At 46.0% G+C, this 19,258-nt stretch overlaps 11 protein-coding genes and 1 non-coding gene across 12 annotated transcripts; 5 read left to right on the forward strand and 7 right to left on the reverse strand.

The window, feature by feature from the left end:
- Positions 1–46: 46 nt before the first annotated feature.
- Positions 47–1,129, forward strand: PEX35 (Pex35p; the record flags this gene model as incomplete). The annotated part of the gene is made up of 1 exon (XM_037284338.1): positions 47–1,129. One exon carries the CDS (start codon positions 47–49, stop codon positions 1,127–1,129), a length of 1,083 nt encoding a protein of 360 aa, XP_037140234.1.
- A 71-nt stretch (positions 1,130–1,200) lies between these two features.
- CLC1 (clathrin light chain CLC1) lies at positions 1,201–1,719 on the reverse strand (the record flags this gene model as incomplete). The annotated part of the gene is made up of 1 exon (XM_037284339.1): positions 1,201–1,719. One exon carries the CDS (start codon positions 1,717–1,719, stop codon positions 1,201–1,203), a length of 519 nt encoding a protein of 172 aa, XP_037140235.1.
- Positions 1,720–1,870: 151 nt separating this feature from the next.
- On the reverse strand, positions 1,871–3,322 carry TRS65 (Trs65p; the record flags this gene model as incomplete). Its single annotated transcript, XM_037284340.1, has 1 exon — positions 1,871–3,322. The coding sequence occupies one exon, from the start codon at positions 3,320–3,322 to the stop codon at positions 1,871–1,873; it is 1,452 nt and encodes a 483-aa protein (XP_037140236.1).
- Positions 3,323–4,030: 708 nt separating this feature from the next.
- Positions 4,031–4,684, reverse strand: MRPS35 (mitochondrial 37S ribosomal protein mS45; the record flags this gene model as incomplete). The annotated part of the gene is made up of 1 exon (XM_037284341.1): positions 4,031–4,684. The coding sequence occupies one exon, from the start codon at positions 4,682–4,684 to the stop codon at positions 4,031–4,033; it is 654 nt and encodes a 217-aa protein (XP_037140237.1).
- A 377-nt stretch (positions 4,685–5,061) lies between these two features.
- MPS3 (Mps3p) lies at positions 5,062–7,092 on the forward strand (the record flags this gene model as incomplete). The annotated part of the gene is made up of 1 exon (XM_037284342.1): positions 5,062–7,092. The coding sequence occupies one exon, from the start codon at positions 5,062–5,064 to the stop codon at positions 7,090–7,092; it is 2,031 nt and encodes a 676-aa protein (XP_037140238.1).
- A 640-nt stretch (positions 7,093–7,732) lies between these two features.
- Positions 7,733–9,319, forward strand: TPH3 (Tph3p; the record flags this gene model as incomplete). Its single annotated transcript, XM_037284343.1, has 1 exon — positions 7,733–9,319. The coding sequence occupies one exon, from the start codon at positions 7,733–7,735 to the stop codon at positions 9,317–9,319; it is 1,587 nt and encodes a 528-aa protein (XP_037140239.1).
- Positions 9,320–9,483: 164 nt separating this feature from the next.
- On the forward strand, positions 9,484–11,103 carry CCT3 (chaperonin-containing T-complex subunit CCT3; the record flags this gene model as incomplete). Its single annotated transcript, XM_037284344.1, has 1 exon — positions 9,484–11,103. One exon carries the CDS (start codon positions 9,484–9,486, stop codon positions 11,101–11,103), a length of 1,620 nt encoding a protein of 539 aa, XP_037140240.1.
- A 172-nt stretch (positions 11,104–11,275) lies between these two features.
- Positions 11,276–14,302, reverse strand: MAD3 (Mad3p; the record flags this gene model as incomplete). Its single annotated transcript, XM_037284345.1, has 1 exon — positions 11,276–14,302. One exon carries the CDS (start codon positions 14,300–14,302, stop codon positions 11,276–11,278), a length of 3,027 nt encoding a protein of 1,008 aa, XP_037140241.1.
- Positions 14,303–14,573: 271 nt separating this feature from the next.
- On the reverse strand, positions 14,574–16,742 carry VTC4 (Vtc4p; the record flags this gene model as incomplete). The annotated part of the gene is made up of 1 exon (XM_037284346.1): positions 14,574–16,742. One exon carries the CDS (start codon positions 16,740–16,742, stop codon positions 14,574–14,576), a length of 2,169 nt encoding a protein of 722 aa, XP_037140242.1.
- Positions 16,743–16,960: 218 nt separating this feature from the next.
- On the reverse strand, positions 16,961–17,431 carry RPC17 (DNA-directed RNA polymerase III subunit RPC17; the record flags this gene model as incomplete). Its single annotated transcript, XM_037284347.1, has 1 exon — positions 16,961–17,431. The coding sequence occupies one exon, from the start codon at positions 17,429–17,431 to the stop codon at positions 16,961–16,963; it is 471 nt and encodes a 156-aa protein (XP_037140243.1).
- A 159-nt stretch (positions 17,432–17,590) lies between these two features.
- HG536_0Etrna9K lies at positions 17,591–17,663 on the forward strand. Its single transcript has one exon. It is a non-coding gene; the product is annotated as a tRNA-Lys (tRNA).
- A 118-nt stretch (positions 17,664–17,781) lies between these two features.
- Positions 17,782–19,248, reverse strand: CRH1 (transglycosylase; the record flags this gene model as incomplete). The annotated part of the gene is made up of 1 exon (XM_037284348.1): positions 17,782–19,248. One exon carries the CDS (start codon positions 19,246–19,248, stop codon positions 17,782–17,784), a length of 1,467 nt encoding a protein of 488 aa, XP_037140244.1.
- Positions 19,249–19,258: the final 10 nt, after the last annotated feature.

The raw sequence follows: 19,258 nt of genomic DNA on the forward strand, positions 1-19,258 counted from the left end.
AGTGGTTGAATGCTAGAACTTTGATATCTGCGTGGTGGTCAATCAGATGGGGGCTTTAGCGAGAGTTGTATCGTTTTGTGTTGCCAAAGACGTGAACGGGCGACCGGCACTGGCTAGACTGCTTCTTACAAGACTCATATCGCTTTATGGAGTGTCAACTGTGTTATTTCTGATCAAGCTACGAAAGCTGACATCCTCCAGCCGATGGACGGCGGAACTATGGAAATATCTCCGAAATTCGAGCGGTCTGGCCATGGCGCTGACACTTGTGCCGGTTATTCGAGCGCTAGCCGGAGTGGAAAACATCGTGTTACCATGGTCTGCAGCTGTCGGAGGTGCGCTTGCTACGGTGACGGGCTTACCGAGTTGGCTGAGCTCGTATGTCGCCGTGGAGTCCATCTCAGACGCCGTATTGTCCACAAGAACCGTAAAGAAAGTTCTATCGAACATGGGAACGTCAAGCCTAGTTATTGGGCGGCAAGCATTGCTGTGTCTGTTGATACCCTTTTTTTACAGCCGAGCAGACAAGCAATCGTCTGCGGCGGCAAGATTCCTGTTTAAAAAACGGTCATTGGGACGTGATTTCGTACTTTTTTATTGCATATGGAACTTTCTGTCGGTCTACAACTCTCTGAAGAGCTTTTTGAGAGATTCAAGGCGTGAAAAGGTTTACAGATCTCAGCAATACTCGTCGGGCCAGGTTGACGAATGGCCAATGATTTCGAGCAATTTAAAGCCGCTTATGGATAAGCTGGTCGAAATCCATGAGATAACGTTACAAGATACTTATTCTTCATTCGAAAAGATAATGAATTCACCGATGATCAAAAATTTCATGCCTTGCTTTAAATGGGCTCTCTGGAGACAGTTGTGTGTGCGAACAATGACCCATACGCCGCCAACGCGGCATAATCATGCTGCTGGAGCGAGTCTCATGAAGTCAATCACTCTGATGCTTGGCTTTTTCGTCCTCGATGGGAGCGATAACAAGATGAACGTCAGACCGGGAGTGCTGCGCTATCTTATCAGGTGTACTTTAAGTACCTATCTGGGAATCACAAGCCTAAAAACACAGCAGCTGATTGCTTTTCTGGGCTCCCATTTGGCATTACAGAATATTGCACAGTAACTGAACTACTCGAAATGAAACCGTTTTTCATATATGTATATGATTTCTATGAAGCTTGGTGACCTGATGGCTCAGGCACCGGGTGCGTGAGGGTTTCCCTTGAGTCTCTGCAAGATTTCCTTGAACTTCGATCTGTCTCTGTTTCCGAGAATATCGGCATCGTCCTCGTTGATTAGCTGCAGTGCCCTGTCCCACGTTGTAGTATTTTCCTGCGAAAAGAACTCTTGCTTCTTCCTCAGAAACTCCTCCGCTTCACGCTTTACTTCTTCCTGCTGTTGCGCTTTCTTTCTGTTATAGTTCTCATAGAAGTCGTCAATGTGCTTCACCGCTGCCTCTTGCAGCTTTTTTTTGGCTTCCTGATCGGCCTTGTCCCTCGAGGCAATATCGGCTTCGCGCTTTTCTCTCCAGTTCCGTATAGCATCCCCATTGCTACTCTCAGTACTAGGTGCGGAAAAGTCATTCAATTCATTTTCGGTGGATTCCTCATGTGGTTCCCGCTGCATTGTGTCTTCTTCACCAACTCCCAAAAGATCTGGCTCCGAAACGCCAGTGGCACTGGCAGGTATGTTTTCAACCTCGAAATCCGACATTTATGCACTCAATTGACCCTATCGGAAACGCTCAATGGTCTGTTCGAGTGACCTCTAGAAGTGATCAAAGTTGTCCAATCCTAGACCCCTTTACTCTTAGCCATTCAACGTGAAAAATCAAGCCCTCGTTAAGAATGACATCGAACGATCGCTATTTGACCAGAACTGAAGCACCTTGACCAATATCAATCACCTCGTTGGTCTTTAAATCGACCATCTTGAGCCCTGCCAGTGTCGGATAGTAGCCTGACATGACACCGACGAAGCTGAGATCCGCAAGGTACGTTTCGTTGGGTTCGACAGTCGGTATCTTGCAGTCGTTCGACAATAAGATTACGCCCTCGGAGATCTTCCGATAGCGCTTGTAGATCTGAAACTGCTTTTGCAACGCCAGAGGGGAAGAGGATTGGCCAGGAATAGGGGGCTTGCTGTTGTAGTAGACTACCATATCCAGGGATGAGTTTGAGGTGTTCGAGATCTGTAGTTTCAAAGTGAAGTTTTGGCCCTTGGTAGTGACAATCTTGTTGGAAAGAAACTTGAACTTGACGTTGTTCAGTTTGTTGTTGACTAACGAAGTCGTTGAACCTAGCATCGGTGTGCGCGGCATTGTTCCGTACAGTTTTGGCGTGGAAATAGCTGAGGAAGCCTGAGATATGGCATTGCTAATCATGGGCTTCTTGAGAGTCACTTCTGTCTCCCAGGTCGTGGTTACGGGAAGCCTTTGTTTGAGCTCTGCCAACACTAAGGCGTAACGTATGGTAATTCGGACTCGGTGCGGCCGACTGTTTGAGACGTTTCCGGCAACCAAAGGAAGCTCATAACCCAGGCTCCAGCCATCGTACGGAGCGCACTCGAAGGGTACTTGCAACGTACAAACGGGATTTAGGGCAATATGATTGTCCTTCTCGACCAGTTCAAATCTCACATCCTCAAACTCCAGCAGGAAAGGCGCCTTATCGCCACTATTCGGCAGAAACTTCTCACTGAGCTGGATCGATGCTTTAGACGTTTGGAAATCAAGAGACGACAATATCGAATGAGCCGGCTTCAACAATGAGTTTCTCAGCCTCATATTCAGAAGCGAATATATGGGATAGATAAGCTCAAAGCTCTTCAAACTCTCATTGCTCTGTAATTCTTCGTCTTTCAATGCCAGTTGCTGTGTCTCGCCTATTAATTGTTCCTCCCATGAAACGGGCTCAAAACTTGGCAAAAAATCCTCGTATTCTTGCTTGGGCCTGCCGTTTGGAGTTGTTGCGTGCTGAGCCGAGTCCGCAGTTTCTTGGTACTCTACCAACAGCTTGATCTCGTTGCTGTATCCATTGTTCATAACCACGCTTGATCTGAAGAAGCTGCGGGAACTTTTGCTGTCCTTCAACTGCCATATCGAGCCTCGACAGTTGAAGGTGTCCGCCATTGAGGATTCATAAACTTTTGCATCATTGATCCACACGGTAAACGTCTTCAACTTGTTCTTAGAGTAAAGAACAATCTTCAAATCTTCATCAAAAATGATAAAGTCCCTGAGCTTATGTGATCTCTCAAGCGACGCCAAATCTTCATTGTCAATCGAATTGTCTAATGGGATATAACAATCCATCATCCACCGCCAGATCTATCTCATTTACCAGCCTAATTGAACCTTAACAGCCCTCGGCTCGGTCATTTGAAAAATGAGTCGTTACTTAAATTCTTGTATTAAAAGCATACAGCTTCGTATATATACAGGCAAACGTGGAATTATGCTTCGAATTACATGTAAACCATTCTCCCAACTTCGTCAAATCCAATCTTACGATCTTTCTTGTTATCACGGTTCACACAACCGTAGCGGAAGCCCACTTTTCCTACGCGAGCGTTGGTAAACTTGAAAACTGATTTCTCGTTCGACAAAAGCTCCCCGTAGACCACTTTGCGTGTCTTTGTTTTGCTAGTGTGGCCAGAAGAGTGTTCGCCCACGGTCGATAATTTATCCAGAGTGACAGCAGCCGGCTCCAGTTCCAGCGTCTTCGCCGCGTCAATCGGGCCAAAAGGCTCAGACTCGGCGATCGTTAGGAAACGCGAGGACAGCGCCTTCTGCGGCACGGGAATTTCACTCAAGTTCTCCCTGCTCTTTCTTGATTCTGGCTCAAAAACGGGGAACATCTTGTAAAGCGTCTCTGCCATTTGCATCAGATCTTTGTTAATGTATTTCTGTTCTCAGTGTTAGTATGAAAAACCACAGAAGCGGGTTCGAAACTCAAAGGAAGGAAACGATCTTCAGAGATTAAAATTTTCTAACCATTTGTTTTGTCTTCAAGACTAATCGAATTTATTTGGTAGTCTCATCATATGATACCCCCAACTTGAGCTCTGTTTCATAGCTGCGTATACATACTCGTTTGGCCCATTTTTGCTCGATCTCAGCCAGTTTCAAGATCGCCTCCACTCTAGGCACTTTCAATCCATAGTTCTGCGACACCTGCTGGGTTGTGTGGCCTTCTACCTCGATGTCGTTGTATATCCTCATCTTCAAGTCATCACTTATTATGCTGTTCGTCCGGCAATGCGAGTTGTTCGGGAAAGGCTGCAACACTCTTTTTTCCGAAATCTGCTGCAACCGCCTGTTCTCAGGCGCCTCACCGTACGTGCCATCATATTTCAGCACCACATTCTCGCCAGTGATGGGATTCTGCAAACTCTGCCCTCTCTCCAAATCCGGCTTGATGTAGTTGGGCACATGGTTCTTCGGGACTTCAAAATACTTGTTCATCACGTATTGCCCCTTGTAGTTCTTGGGTCCCAGAAACTGTCTCATTGCAGATTTAAGGTTAGAATCATGTTTCTTTGGATCTTGTTTGCCTAACCTCTTGAAGGGATAAAAAGGATAAGCAATCCTCCTCCTGGAGATATTTCTAACCTGCTGGCATATGACAACGGCACCAGGAGCACTTCCAGGCCTACATCCGCCTACTGAAAGCATCATACCCCAAGCAATTGGCCGCAGCGAGGTTCAATTTACTGTAGCCTTCTGCGATTTCAAGCTCAGTCTGCTTGCAAACTGAAAAATTTTGAGTCTCGACAGGGAATGTCCGGAATGCACCTGTCCAAATCGGACAGTCACGTGGATGCAATTGCTAGACTGGAATCCATGCTATAAGAAGCTTCATGGCCTGATTATGGTTGCCAGTCGCCTGCAATGGTGGTTCTGGGACCTGGATCTGCACCTCTTATCTATATTGCGTCTCTTTAAGGGCAGTCTGTTGAAGCGCTTTGATTAAACAACGGTTGATCGAGACACGAAACACGTAAAAGGGACGGTGAGGTTCACCGCAGTTCCCTGTTGTAAGGCTATCCGGTGACATGACTGAATTGGACGGCAAGGATCGGATTTATAATAAGTCTATGAAGGCGGCGTACGCTGATCTGCTGATGGAAAAGATGGCTAGCGGCACCGGGTCGGCGGTTTACGATAACAATGAGGGTGGATGCGAGGAGGGAGAGCTGGCGATGATTCAGGATGACGAGGAGAACGATGGGGAGGACGATGATGGATATTATGGGCGTTTTAAGCGGTCGATATTAAGGGAGCGAGGCGAAGAGTTGGAAAAGACGTCGATGAGCGAGTTGGAGGAAGAAGATGACGGCTGGCTGGACGATAATAGCACGCTGGATGAGGACTACACTGATGAGGCTGATCGAAGCTTTTATGCGGATAACGGGGAGGAAGACAGTGAAGATTATGAGGAAGAGAGCGATTACCAGTACGATGGAAGATACGCCGACGAGGCGCCGTCGGCGGGGTTGATCTCCAGAAAATGGAGTTTAGTCGCTCTGGCGCTGGTGATTATGCTTATTGTGGGTCCCGCAATGAATGGGTTGCTGTTCTCGGGACAATCGAGTCTCAAACCGTCGTCTGGATCGCCGGCGATACAGAAGCAGATCAACCATTTGTACAGCGAGATGACCACTCGGGAGCAACGGGCCAAGTCGGAGTTCGATAAGACGATTAAAGTGATAATATCTCAATTTGAAAAGAAAATCAAAGAGCTGTTGCCTGCAAATGTGATGAAGTTGCAGAATCAACTGGAGTCATTGACTAACCGGGTCAATAATTTGTCCTTCTCCTTGTCGCAACGGGAATATGGATCAGGCCCCGTATTCTCCATTGAGAATGTGACCGAGTGGCAGCGCCGGCTGGTGCAGGACCTGGAGACGTCGCTACCGCAACAGATACCAGTGGTGATGAATAACAATACATCGATGCTTGTTTTACCGGAGTTAAACAACTATCTGGCACAGGTAATTTCAAGCCTGGTGCAAGAAAGAGATACTATAAGAGAAGAACAGTCTTTGAAATATGACCTGAACTGCTATGTGAAAGAGATTTTGGCTAACGAGTTCCAGTACGTTGACAAAGCATTCTTTATCTCCGAATTGAATCGAAGGATGCAGCTGAACAAGCATGAGATTTTGCAGGAAATGAACGATAAATTGGACCAGTATAAGCTTGAATCTGCAAAAAATCGGTCCCCTTCTGAGACAATACCGCAACAATATTCCAATATCCTGCTGAAGAAACTTGTCAATAAAATTTATAACACCAATCAACATCAGTGGGAAGACGATCTTGACTATGCCACGTTCGCACAGGGAACAAAGTTGCTCAATCATTTGACGTCATCGACATGGAGTCTAGGTAATGGCGTCAATCCCGTTGAACTGCTACGGGACTCCAGAATCGGTTCCTCTACGTATTGGCAGTGTAGCGGCTCTCGAAGTTGTTCCTGGGCAGTGAGGTTCAAGGAGCCCGCATATCTTACCCGAGTCTCATACGTTCACGGCCGTTTCAATAACAACCTGCACATGATGAACTCTGCTCCTAAGGTCATATCAGTCTACGTGAAGCTGGCGAAATCAAGTCCCAATGTGGACGTCAAGAGATTGACGGAACTTGCAAGATCGTTCAAACAAGGTCAACCGTTCAACAAGGACGGCCAACACGTTAGAATTGGCCAGTATCATTATAGTCTGACGGATAACCAAGTGAGGCAGGTTCTGCCGCTGCCCTCATGGTTCATTCAGTTGAAGCCACTTGTACGCTCGGTCGTCTTTGAGATTAACGAGAATCATGGGAATAGTCGTTTCACGTCCCTGAGGAAATTCATAATCAACGCCGTAACTCAGGAAGACTTACGGATAATGGAGTCGAACTCCTTCCCCTTCAGATCGGACGACCCTCCAGACTATGCATTGTCTTCAATTGACACGACAAAACTGAAAGCAGCTAAGCTTGAGCAATCACATGAAGTTCCCCAGTTAGATGATGACGCAGCTGGCCTATCAAAGGATCGTATACCTTCGTTTGGACAAGATGAGCCTGATAGCACCTAGGTGCAGTGACGGAAAATTGATCAAAGACAAGAATGTGGCGCATCTTACATTCATTGTTCAGAATGCTCTCCTTTTCATTATGTCATTGAACAAAATTTACTAAGCCCTGTGTCATTTCTCTTTACGCAACCCTACGCTCATCTAGCCTTCAAAACCTACATCATGGCTCATAATCCAATTCCATATTTGTAATGCGCGGGACTTCCAGAAAAGCGCACTTGGAAAAGTTTCCCCGTGAGGTAGTAGGATGGCGAAATTACCTCAATCCTTCTCGAGCTGGAGATCTGCTGGGACAAGAACGTTGGGCTTTGACTGGTATAAAGATTGGCGTGGGAGAAATACTGTCACCATTAGTTGGCTTAGCATCCTTTGTCACGCGAAAGCTCGTTAATATTTCATTGCGCAGGTGCACTTAACGAGCTAAAAAAAAAAGGTTCGTATTCACCCAATTGCTGGAGAGGTCGACGTCCCTTTTCTTATACTTTTGGACATCGGATCATCCTTCGTTAAGCAATAAATTGCTTTACATCGAGCAAAATCAATTTCACAATTTGAACGCCGAACTATATAAGGAGGGTTGCCAATTCGTCGAGAAATTTCATGTCTAGAGGAAAGCTTATCATAGTTTGGAGAAAGTTCAATGCGCCTTCTAACGTCTCTTAGATCATCTGTTAATATTTCTCGCCAAGGCCCGGCAAAGGTAGGTAATTCCAAGTCAATTGCTGGTGAGGACGTGGCGCTAGCATCGCCTTCGTCGGCGCCACGCACATTCAGATCCTTGCCGCAGGATCTGTTAGATGGAATTAAGCCTTTGCTAGTGCTTCTGCAGGCCCATTCGCGTAAAACTTACTATGAATGGGCTCTCGATACCCTAACACAAGATATATGGCAAATCACGTCGAAGGATCGTCCCACCCACTTTTATCCTGTTCGGAAGCTCTTGCTAGTGGGGACTGAAGTGATTGTTGAGGCTGAGGAGTTGGGTGCTTGTAAGGTTAGTCTCGTTGAGCAGAATGATAGGGTGCAACGTTTGGGTATTGAGGTTTCAGGACAGGTTCTTAGCCTGAACGGCGGCGAAGTGGTCTTTACCTGTACAAATCCTTCCTCTTTAAAAGATATGGAGAAACTTTGTCTACTGTCAGTTTTCGAATACTATTCCATTCTCAAATCTGTCACTGGTACCATAATCTCGGGACTTGGTATTATATTATCCGACATGCATGTGGTCCTCAGCTCGGCATTCAATTACAAGGACTGGTGCGAAATATACTTGCAGGATCAGGGATGGCTAAAAGTATGGTGCCATATCGATAAGGTTGGCAAGAGAGGTTCAGGGAGCCAGCAGTCCGGTCGATGCCAGATCAAATTTTATAAAGACAGAAAGCAAGCCTCCTCCAGCAACCTAGTGTGTTTCATTCCTGACTGTGAATACACGCAGGACATGTTTTTCTACAAGGACTGCAAGCAGGCGAGCCCTGACTACTCACAAATGGATCTTCAAGAGTTTCTCGAAAATTTGAACATGATCAAGATTGTTGGAAACGTGTGCTTCCCGCAGGAAGGGTTCCAGAAGAACAGATCGCGTTCGTCTTCAACCATGTCTTTTTTGAACGGCAATGAAACTTCATCCAAGCGCTCCTCAGTTGCCGCGAGCCCGAAGTCGACCAGCTCCCGCCTGAAGGCGCTGTCGCCAACAAAAGGCCAGCACCGGCGCAAAACCTCAGAGCTCAGCCTCGATTCGAATCACTCCCAGTATAAGGATCTCGAAAACTGCATAACCGACCCCAAGGGTTTGTTGATAAGACCCTTATCTCACAATGGCGTCCACCATCTCGAGGCCATGATCAGAATGATAATCCCCATGATGGACTGCACAAGGCTCTACGGACGTCCCTCCCTCTTCAAGAGCAATCGAAGCCACCCGGAGTCTCTAATGTTTGGTCTACCGAAGCTGCCGACCGTAGACTATTTTGCCAGAGAGGAATTGAGTTCACTGCACATGCCCGGATTTGAAGCCGGAAAATTTCCCTCCACGGATTCCAACGCTGTCGCTATGCATTACTACTCCAGATCTTTACATGAGAAAATGACACAAGATCCCCACAGAGACCGTAAGTTGTCCTTCAGGCAACTCGCAAGCATAACAGACCACGGTAAGGAACAACTACCCGTGTTGGAGAAGCAAGAAGGGTCGTTCCTGGGCTCATTGACCTCTTTAATGGTGTAGTCTTAGTTTAAATTCAAGTATTCTTATGAAGCCTCGTCACTGTATACGGAAATGTATTACAAGCCTTAGTCGAAAACTTGTAAGGCTATCCATTGCCACCATCACTTGAATAGATGGGAATTGTGTAGGGCTCAAGAAGCTTTTAGCCATCCTAGCGGTACATCATGCAAAATCCTACTCAAGCCCCTGTGGTATTTATGAATACCTCCCAGGAGAGAACGACGGGTAGACAAGCGCAAATTTCAAACATCACTGCTGCCAAGGCTGTTGCCGATGTGATCCGTACTTGTCTAGGTCCCAAAGCGATGCTAAAGATGCTTTTGGACCCAATGGGCGGATTGGTGCTGACAAACGACGGACATGCCATCTTACGTGAGATCGATGTTGCTCATCCAGCTGCAAAGTCTATGTTGGAATTATCCCGTACACAGGACGAAGAAGTCGGGGACGGTACGACTACAGTCATCATTTTGGCTGGCGAAATATTGGCTCAATGTGCTCCGTATCTCATTGAGAAGAATATCCATCCAGTGATCATCATTCAAGCTTTGAAAAAAGCGCTATCGGATGCTTTGGAAGTCATTAAACAGGTAAGCAGACCAGTAGACGTCGAGAACGACTCTGCAATGAAAAAGCTGATTGAGGCTTCTATTGGCACCAAATATGTTAGTCATTGGTCGGACAAAATGTGCGATCTTGCCTTGGCTGCCGTGAAAACAGTGCGTGTGGAATTGGGTGACGTTACCGCTGGCGAAGCGGTGTTTGAAATCGACACTAAGAGATATGTGCGTGTTGAGAAGATTCCCGGCGGCGATGTGCTAGATTCGAGAGTCTTGAAAGGTGTGCTGTTGAACAAGGATGTGGTGCATCCTAAGATGTCTCGTTCGATACAAAACCCAAGAGTTGTCCTTCTCGACTGCCCATTAGAATACAAGAAAGGTGAGTCACAGACGAATATTGAGATCACAAATGAAGAGGATTGGAACAGAATCCTGCAGATCGAGGAAGAGCAAGTCAAGTATATGTGTGAACAGATCTTGGCGGTTAAACCTAACGTTGTGATTACTGAAAAGGGTGTCTCTGATTTGGCCCAGCATTTCTTGCTAAAGGGTGGTTGCAGCGTGCTAAGAAGAGTGAAGAAATCTGACAATAACAGAATCGCTCGTGTTACTGGTGCAACTATTGTCAATCGCGTCGAAGACTTGAAAGAAAGTGACGTTGGTGTGCAATGTGGCTCCTTCAGAATAGAGCTAATCGGTGACGAGTATTTCACCTTTTTGGATGAGTGCCAAAACCCAAAAGCATGTACCATCATGCTTCGCGGTGGTTCCAAAGATATTCTAAATGAGATCGAACGTAACCTACAGGATGCTATGGCCGTTGCGCGTAATGTGATGCTTGCGCCATCTTTGTCTCCTGGTGGTGGTGCAACCGAGATGGCCATTTCAGTCAAATTGGCTGAACGAGCAAAACAATTAGAAGGTATACAACAATGGCCATACCAGGCAGTGGCTGATGCCATGGAATGCATTCCACGTACTTTGATACAGAACTCTGGCGGTAACCCCATAAGGGTGCTTTCGGAGTTAAGAGCAAAGCATGCACAAGGCGCTTACACAACCGGTATCGATGGTGACACTGGCAAAGTAGTAGATATGGTCGATTACGGCATTTGGGAACCAGAAGTCATTAAGCAGCAAAGCATCAAGACTGCTATCGAAAGTGCGTGCTTACTTTTGAGAGTGGATGATATCGTCAGCGGTGTGAGGAAGCAGGAGGAATAATTAATTACCGTATGTTGACTCAAAAGCCCTATCGGTCCAGCTATTCCAACTGATTTTATGTACATTCTTGTGTTTCGCGATAGATGCTCATCGAAATTCATTATTATCCTTTCCGTATCTGTATAATAAATGCATAATGTTACACAGACGATCATAGTTTTTAACTATGTCGTCATCTGCTGAACCTTGTTCCTCTCCTTGCTTGAGTCAGTTCAGACTCTAAATCTCGTATGATGCACCTTAAGTTGTCGGTGTTATGAGAAGTCAAATAGGCCTCTATCTGTAGCCTACTTTCAACGAGCATCGAAGTGATTGGGAAACAATCAAACGAGTTGCTATTGATGAGAGCATCAAATATGGATGACCAAATATCTTGCTTCCAGTATCTTTTAAACGAGTTTCTTAATCTAACGCGCCCATCGGGGCCCTGTATTGTATCAATAAGTTCCCCAAACAGAAGAGAATGGATTATACCAGCCAATCCGAAATAATCTGCCTCGTAGCTCCACGGTATCCCCTTCGTCATCTCAACGCAGTCTTGCTGGTCTGTCTTCCAATTTGCTTTAAACTTGGTGCCAGGCTCAAAAAGGCTCATATTAAAAGATCTGCCGAAATCTATGAGATAGATCCCTTTTCTGTCCCAGCCTTCTGAACCATCAGCTTGGTAGGGACCTAAACTACCAGTTTCAAATCGGATCATGCAATTGTCCGGCTTGAGGTCACCATGTACTATTCCCACGCTATGGAGAGCCTCGACCACTTTCATCAACTCAATTGTCATAAACATGCATAGAAGCTCATCAATAGGACCTTTCGATTTTTCCTTCTGGAGATTCACGAGATCAAGGATCGTACCCTGATTAGCATAATTCAGGACAAGATAGCTCTCGTCCTGAAAGCAGTGCAACGAGCTAGCATTGATAATAGACCTCAGAACGCCATTCCCTTTGAGCTTTTTCTCCACTTGCTTCAGTATATAGAATTCCCATACACTTGCTGGCTTTTCAACTTTTAACGCCTTCAATCCGCCGGTGCTGGACTCCGCAAGATACACAGTCGCATAGCCGCCCTCACCCAGCTCCGCTCTTATGCAGTACAGATCACCAGTCTTTTTGAAGTCCACTATGGGATTTTTATTCTCTGATTTTGAAACGCGATGAATTCTTTTCAAAAGAGCACTCATTTTCAGCGGCTGATTATAACGGTAAAATGTCTCATAGTCATCTAGAGGAGGCTTAACATTGGCCAGTAATTGCGCCCTCAATTTGCTGTTCAAAGGGTCCTCAATTATATGTGCTTCTGATTTCTTATTTCCACTAGTCGTTAGTTGCGGTTGCGTTAAGAAGGGTGAGCTTCCATCCACCTCGGAAAGATCTTTACCGCTATCTCCATTTTGTCCTTCTGAAGGCGTTTCAGATGGCTTTTCATTCCGTTCTTGTATTGGCGTCATGAAATCGTGGCGCCCAGCGCCATATATATCGCTAGCCGTCTCTGCTTCGATTGCCTCCTTGTGAGGCGACGCAACGATATTTTTTTCGGCTGCTTCAACGTACAGATTTCCGGTCTTTGTATTTCCATCAGCGTCTGTTCTCTTGACTTCTGTTAAATCCTCCAGATTTTGCCTTGTGTAATCCTGGGTAATGTTGTCCAACACAAACCTGCCAGTTGTCTCGTCTCTATCAGCAATGGCTTTAGGCTCCTGATAGTGTTGATTAAACATCGAGTATACCTCCTCCATAGCGCTTTTGGAAAAGTAAGTGATTGTCGGTGAACGTGGAGACTGTAACTGTTTTTTGATCTTCTCATGATCTGTACGGTCATCCTCTTGACCGCTCCTCAGGGGTAAAATTGAAGTAGACGGCACAACCTGCAACTTCTCATTGTCCTCTGATTGATTAGAATGGTTTGAAGGTTCATTCTGCGAGCCATCCCTGATATGTGACACGGGAGGTTGGGAGGAAGGCAATAGGGCTTTCTTTTCTGTTAAAGGCGCTGACTTCTTCCTCTTTTTGATCATGGGTGCCTCATCTTGGGCCAGGACTGCGTCATTGTCAATTTTATGGTACACGTTGCGTGATATTGCCAGTATTTCTTCAATGCAAAATTCCTCATTGCTCGTGGGATATATCAGGTTGAAATTGCAGTCTATCTTTTCAGGCTTTTTGCCAGCCACTTGTACCAGCTTATACACTGGTTCACTTCTTCCGAGGCTGTCTTTGAAGATTGGTAATTTTTCAGAGCTCGCTTGCCTCTGTTGATAATCACCCTCTTGATCGATTTTCCCAAGATTCGAGCCGCTTGTTATCCGAGTTGAAGTCGCTTGATTTTCTTTGGTTCTATTAGCTCTTGAATCCAACAGGTCCCATCCGTCGTTCCGCAAAGGTGCATTGACATCGTTGGCATTCTCCTCGTCACGAAACACATCGTATTTAGCTAATCTGACATCTCGATCCAACACAGCGTTTCCGGAGGAGCCTCCCTGCATGGTCGTCAGCAGAGATGATCTTCCCCTCCCCAAGACGAGGTTACTCGATGACTCCAAAAACTGGCGGTCCGCGGGTCCACTGTTGCTGGGCTCTATGTTCATAATTCGGAGTTTCATCTCGCACTCCTCGAGCCTCTTCAAAAGCCGGTTCTGGGGCCTAGCATTTTCATCAACGCCCATTTTAAGAATAATGTGTGCTTCCTTGAACTTTCCCGCTTCGAACAGCGACGCAGCAAAAGCTTCATAAAACAGAGCCAACTTGTTGCCTATTCGTTTTCGAAGCATGTAGATAAATATTTCTTTGCTGTCCTGGTCGGAATCTGCAGAGAAAACTTCGATGTACCACAACCACACTTTCAGTAGCCTGGGATCGTTCTTGTACGTCTCCATATCTCTGAAATACATAAGACAGCGTTCCAGAAGATCCAGCATTCCACTCTTCTTCGAGCTGCCACCTTGCGGGTAGGCATGGTTAATCCAGTTGATATATTCCATGAACAGCTCCAAAGGATCATCCAGATCTTCGAGTTCTTCCAGTAATCGTCTTTCAAACGTGAGCCTCGTACAATTCAGCTGCGACAGATCTTCATTCAAAACTTGTGAAAGCCCCTGAGCTGACCTACCGTCTCTCAATGGGAGAATATTTTCCTTTTCTTCCTCTATCTCATTGAAATTCGTTGTTCTGCCACGGTTAGAGGAGCCATTCGACATCATAGACCGATCTTCTGACGGCTCCCAGAGCTGACAAATGTCACAACTACCTAAACCACCGTGATGTGGCTACCGTCAAGCTGGTTACTAGGGCTTTCTTGTAACTATTGATCTCATTAAAGGTAAAGTAATACGCTAATTTCTGGTCACGTGTAGCCGATATTATCAATTAGCCCACAAGATGGACTTGCTTTATAGCATATCTTATGTTATTATTACTTATGAGTACTCGGATACAACGGTGATAGTAGTTAGAATCAACGGTTTCTGACGTTCACACCAAATTACAGAAGAATGAAAATAGGATGGAAAGCATTAGGAAAGTGCAGATCATTGGTGGTCCAAGCTTGTCTTCGTAGTCGACTGCTTTCTTGAGCCTTATATTTACCACTCTTGTGGCATAGATCAGCACTGCGTGAATTATGGTGGCAAGAGCAGTGATGAAAAAACCAATAGATGCAATCATGGTAGTAGTTGAGCCGTAAGTGACTAGGGTTGTTGCCACACCACCCAAGATCAACGCGATCGAAAGCCAGGAGAGGAAGGTCCTCTCGGTGGCAAAGTAAACCTTTGGTTCCACACGAACCGGCACGCAGATAGTCTTGCCTGGTGGGGCCTTGACTTGGGTGTCGAAAACGGTTCCCTTAGGAACTTTGACGATCTGGTCGCCGTTCATGTAGTGGTCGAATAAACCAGCAACCTTGTAACATACTCTGGTTAGCGGGTTCCTAGCGGTGTTTATCTTTCTCCGGTAGTAAGCGGCGTTAGAGCTTGCTCCTTCATCAGCACCCTGGTCAGCCCGCGTTTGTCCAGGGCCTTCGATCGAACCATAATTACCAGCTCTTTCTTCAATATCCAGTGTGTTGCCGGTGGCGGTCATTGCATTGACCAAAGCGGCGTCTTCTTCATCCTCGTCATCCTCGTCGTCATCGTCATCGTCTCTGTCAGGCCTAGTGATGTTAATGTTAGTCTTGATAGGTGGTTTCTTGATGTCGACACCCATTTGCGGTAGCCAGAAGGGAATGGAATCCACTTTATCGTTCAGTAGAGTGGCAACGCCGTGGATAAATTTAGAGAATTTGGGTACCGGTTCTACCAAATGGGATCCGACCAACTCACGAATCCATTCTGGAGGCTCCTGGCCCAATTGTGTCTGTAGTTTAACTTCCAAAACGGCGTATGGGAATCTGCAAACATCCTTCTCGTCTAGCTGTTTGAATGGCCAGTCAACTCCGATATCCATTCTTCTCCAATTGCCCTTTGTTCTGTCGCATCCGTCAAAATTGTCCTCTCTAACCATGGTCAATTCGGTATCCAGGGATATACGCACCCTTGCGTCGCCAGGCAACTGGAACGCTGTTCTGTTATAGAAAGATCTGACAACTGGTCTTAATTTTTTCTTTAGCATTGTGTATTGGATTTCAATGGCTAAAGCTTCTAGATTCTCAATCTCTTTGATAGGTTTCTTGCCCTCACGGCGCATCTTGGCAAATGCCTGCTCAACAGTAAATTTACCCTTGGTGAAATCGTTAACATTACGTTCTTTGAGCGCAAATCTGGCCTTCACAGACTTCTCACCGGTCCAATCTTCTCTGTGAGTCTTCCTTTCCACAAAAATCGTATCAGACCCCATACCACCGTACCACCTCAATCTATGAGCTTCAGCACCTTCGTCCTTTCTCAAACGACCGTAGTAAAGATCCAAATTCTCATTATCATAATAAATAGAGGTGATCGCAGAATCCTCCTTCTCAAACTCCTTATTGGCATTGAACACCAGCACGGGCAAATGCTTCAGAATGATCAATTTCAGCTCTGTGATATTGTCTGGATGAACCCAGTATTTAGTAGTTTGCCTAACGAAATTCTGTTGCTTACCGCCGGCAGAAGAATCACCCTTGACAGGCTGACCCCTGGTTCTCACAATGTCGTACAACTTCGAGATCTTTTGCACCAACTCATCATAATTATCCTTAAAGAAAGGCTTGGCATCCAGTCTGATCTGAAACACCGGTCTCAAGACGAATTTCGTCTTCTTGTCGTGTTTCTTCATGATCTTCTGGAACCCTGTGTAATTCAAACGCGAGAACTTCGCGATATCATGAACATCTGCGATAATATCACTCAATTCTTCCTCCAGGATGTCAAAATCCAATGCTGTAGGTGGAGTATTGGAGTTCAAAGCACGTACGGTATGTTGAACTTGCTCTTGAGCCTCTTGCACACGTCTAACGACTTCGCTATGCTTCACCTTACAGAACGTGTAAACTTTATCCAATTCAACTTCCAACGATTCCAGAAACTCCGTTTCTAAGTCCTGACTCCAGTTCCCATTATTTTTCTCCAAGTTCTCCTCCAGGTCGTTCTTTAAATCATCGTAACAGATATAATAGTAGCTATACTGTCTAATCAAAGACTTTGAGAGCTGCTCACCAAACTTCATGGCCCAGCTAACTTTCCTAATCGTTAGCAAGATCAATCAAATCCCATATAGCCAAAATTTCACCTCGCTTTATATAAACTATGCTGCCTATACAGCTAATATGCCCTAATATTATTATAGTCTTGGCACGTGGCGTGTGTTGAAGATCTTATAGAGGAAGCTTTCAAGCAGGAAGCTAGAAATATGAAAGAGATGCTATATGGAGCCATTGGCCTGGTTCACAGATACTGGGCGGTGATGCCCAGTATCTGTTCTATTTGTTCCTGCGTGAACCGAGTGTCGCACTCTTCTACGACGGCGTACAGATGAACCATAGTAGTGGGCAGTTGGTTCACGATTTGTAGTTTTTCCGCCTTGAATAGGTCGAAATTATTCAACTGTGCAACCAGCTCGCTGAACCTCTGATCGTTCAGCGAGCTAATGGCTGATTTTTTCTTGTCGTTGTTTCCGGAAGACTCATCATCCTCCTGTGGGACACCCTTGTCGGTAGTTAGGTAGGCGATTGTGTCTCTGGTGATCGCCTGCAGTTCTGGGTTGTTGTATGGTTTGTGAGTCTTGATCTTTTTCTTGTCCCTGCGGTCGTGTGTGGTGGAGTCTTCATCCCAATGGTGTTGTCGTTCAAGCTTCGACAAAAACTGCAATGTCTCGTAGTCGCTGAAGAATGCATCGCGCGCCTCCAGGATCTTCATCGGATAACGCGGTGTCTGCAGTTAGTGGATGTCTGTGCGTAAGAGCTCATCGCATCAGATTAAGATGGGTATTTCCTATCGAAGTTTGAAAAATAACAAAAGGTGATGTTTAAGGATTATACTCCTTCAGAAGTCGCCAATCCAACATCAAGTTTAGGAGCCTTGTTGGCGCAATCGGTAGCGCGTGTGACTCTTAATCACAAGGTTAGGGGTTCGAGCCCCCTACAGGGCTTTTTTTTTGCACAAATGCTACTGAGATCTGGAAACTGGAAAACTGGAGATGATGACACTAGCAGATTTTGGTATGACTATTTCTGATATTTCATATGCTGTATAATAGATCTACTTAATTAACAAACCAAGGCTAGGGCCAGTCCGGTTAATAAACCCGTCAGGCCGCAGGAGTAACTTACGAGGATACCTTCGTTACTCACCAGCACCGAAACGGCTGAAGATGATTTAGTCGACTCTTGGGCCCTGCTTGTGCTAGTTGTTAGAGAAGGTTTCTCTGTAGATGGCTGTAGCGTAGACACTGCCGTTGGGGAAGTGTTGACCTCAGAGCTGTGAGAGGATGCTGAGGCTTCAGAGGGTCCGCTAGAAGAGGAGACGCTGGAGGATGCGGCCGAGGATGTCTCGGGGGATGCGCTTGTAGTGGATGACGCGGCGGAGGAAGTTGTGCTCGAAGAAGTCTCAGAAGAAGCTTTTGCTGTAGATGAAATCGCCGAAGATGCGCTTGATTCGCTGAAGCCTGAGCTGGAGGAGCTCAAAGCGGAAGAACTCACGGCGGAGGAGCTCAAAGTGAAAGAGCTCACGGCGGAGGAGCTCAAAGTGGAAGAGCTCACGGCGGAGGAGCTCAAAGTGGAGGAGCTCGCAGCGGAAGAGCTTAGAATTGAAGAGCTAATAGTAGAAGAGGTAGAAGAGGTAGTGGTGCTGTTAGAAATCGCCTCGCCGTTGGACAAAGCCGCAAATTCTTGCTGTGCTACGTCATATCTGCCGTAAACGGATCCATCTTTAGCCTTGATGGATTCCCAGGACCCAGATTGATCACCGTAACTGTACTCGGAGCCACTGGAATAGTCCGTGACCACAATCTTCTTGATATACATTGAAAATGGAGCCTTTGAATAATCGACAAGACCGCCAGCCCATTCAATGGTACCCGGTTCATTGCTTGGGTCGCCGCCGGCCCAGATTCCCATCTTCAAAAACATAGGCGATTGTGGATAACCCTCGGAAGTAGTATTCTCCAGAGTCCTAACTGGTTGACCATCCAAGTACCACACAGTCTTGTCCATAGCCCAATCGATCGTATAGTTGTGAAACTCCGCCTGCGGTTGACTCACACCATGGAAGGCACCGCGATCATATGTAGCAACGTTACCCTTCGAGAAATAGTTGGACTGAAACTGAGTGTCATCAGAGCCTACCCACTCCAAATCAATCTCGTCCAAATCGTCACTCTGCAGAAAAAATGAGGAGACAATTCCCGTGCCAGGTCCGGCCTTCAAGACTGCCTCCACTTTACCATACATCAGATAAAACTTGGATTTCAAACCAGGGTTATCGTATCTTTTTGCCAACGTCATCTGAAGACCATCGCTCCCGTAGTTGATCTCGCCGCTGTCATTATCTTTCTCGAACCAATCGGACTCAGAACTGAAATCTTCCGCAAAACTCGTCGCCAAAGCTTTGTCTGGAGAACAATTGGTCGATTTCAAAGGATTGCAATCGCCTGCGACAGTAGAACTCTGACCATTTACCACACGACTCCAAAAAGAAGCAATAGCAATGGCAGATACTAAACCTGCTTTGACCATTTTTTCCAAA

This window comes from Torulaspora globosa, chromosome 5 (assembly GCF_014133895.1).
Source record: "Torulaspora globosa chromosome 5, complete sequence".
Lineage (NCBI taxonomy): Eukaryota > Fungi > Ascomycota > Saccharomycetes > Saccharomycetales > Saccharomycetaceae > Torulaspora > Torulaspora globosa.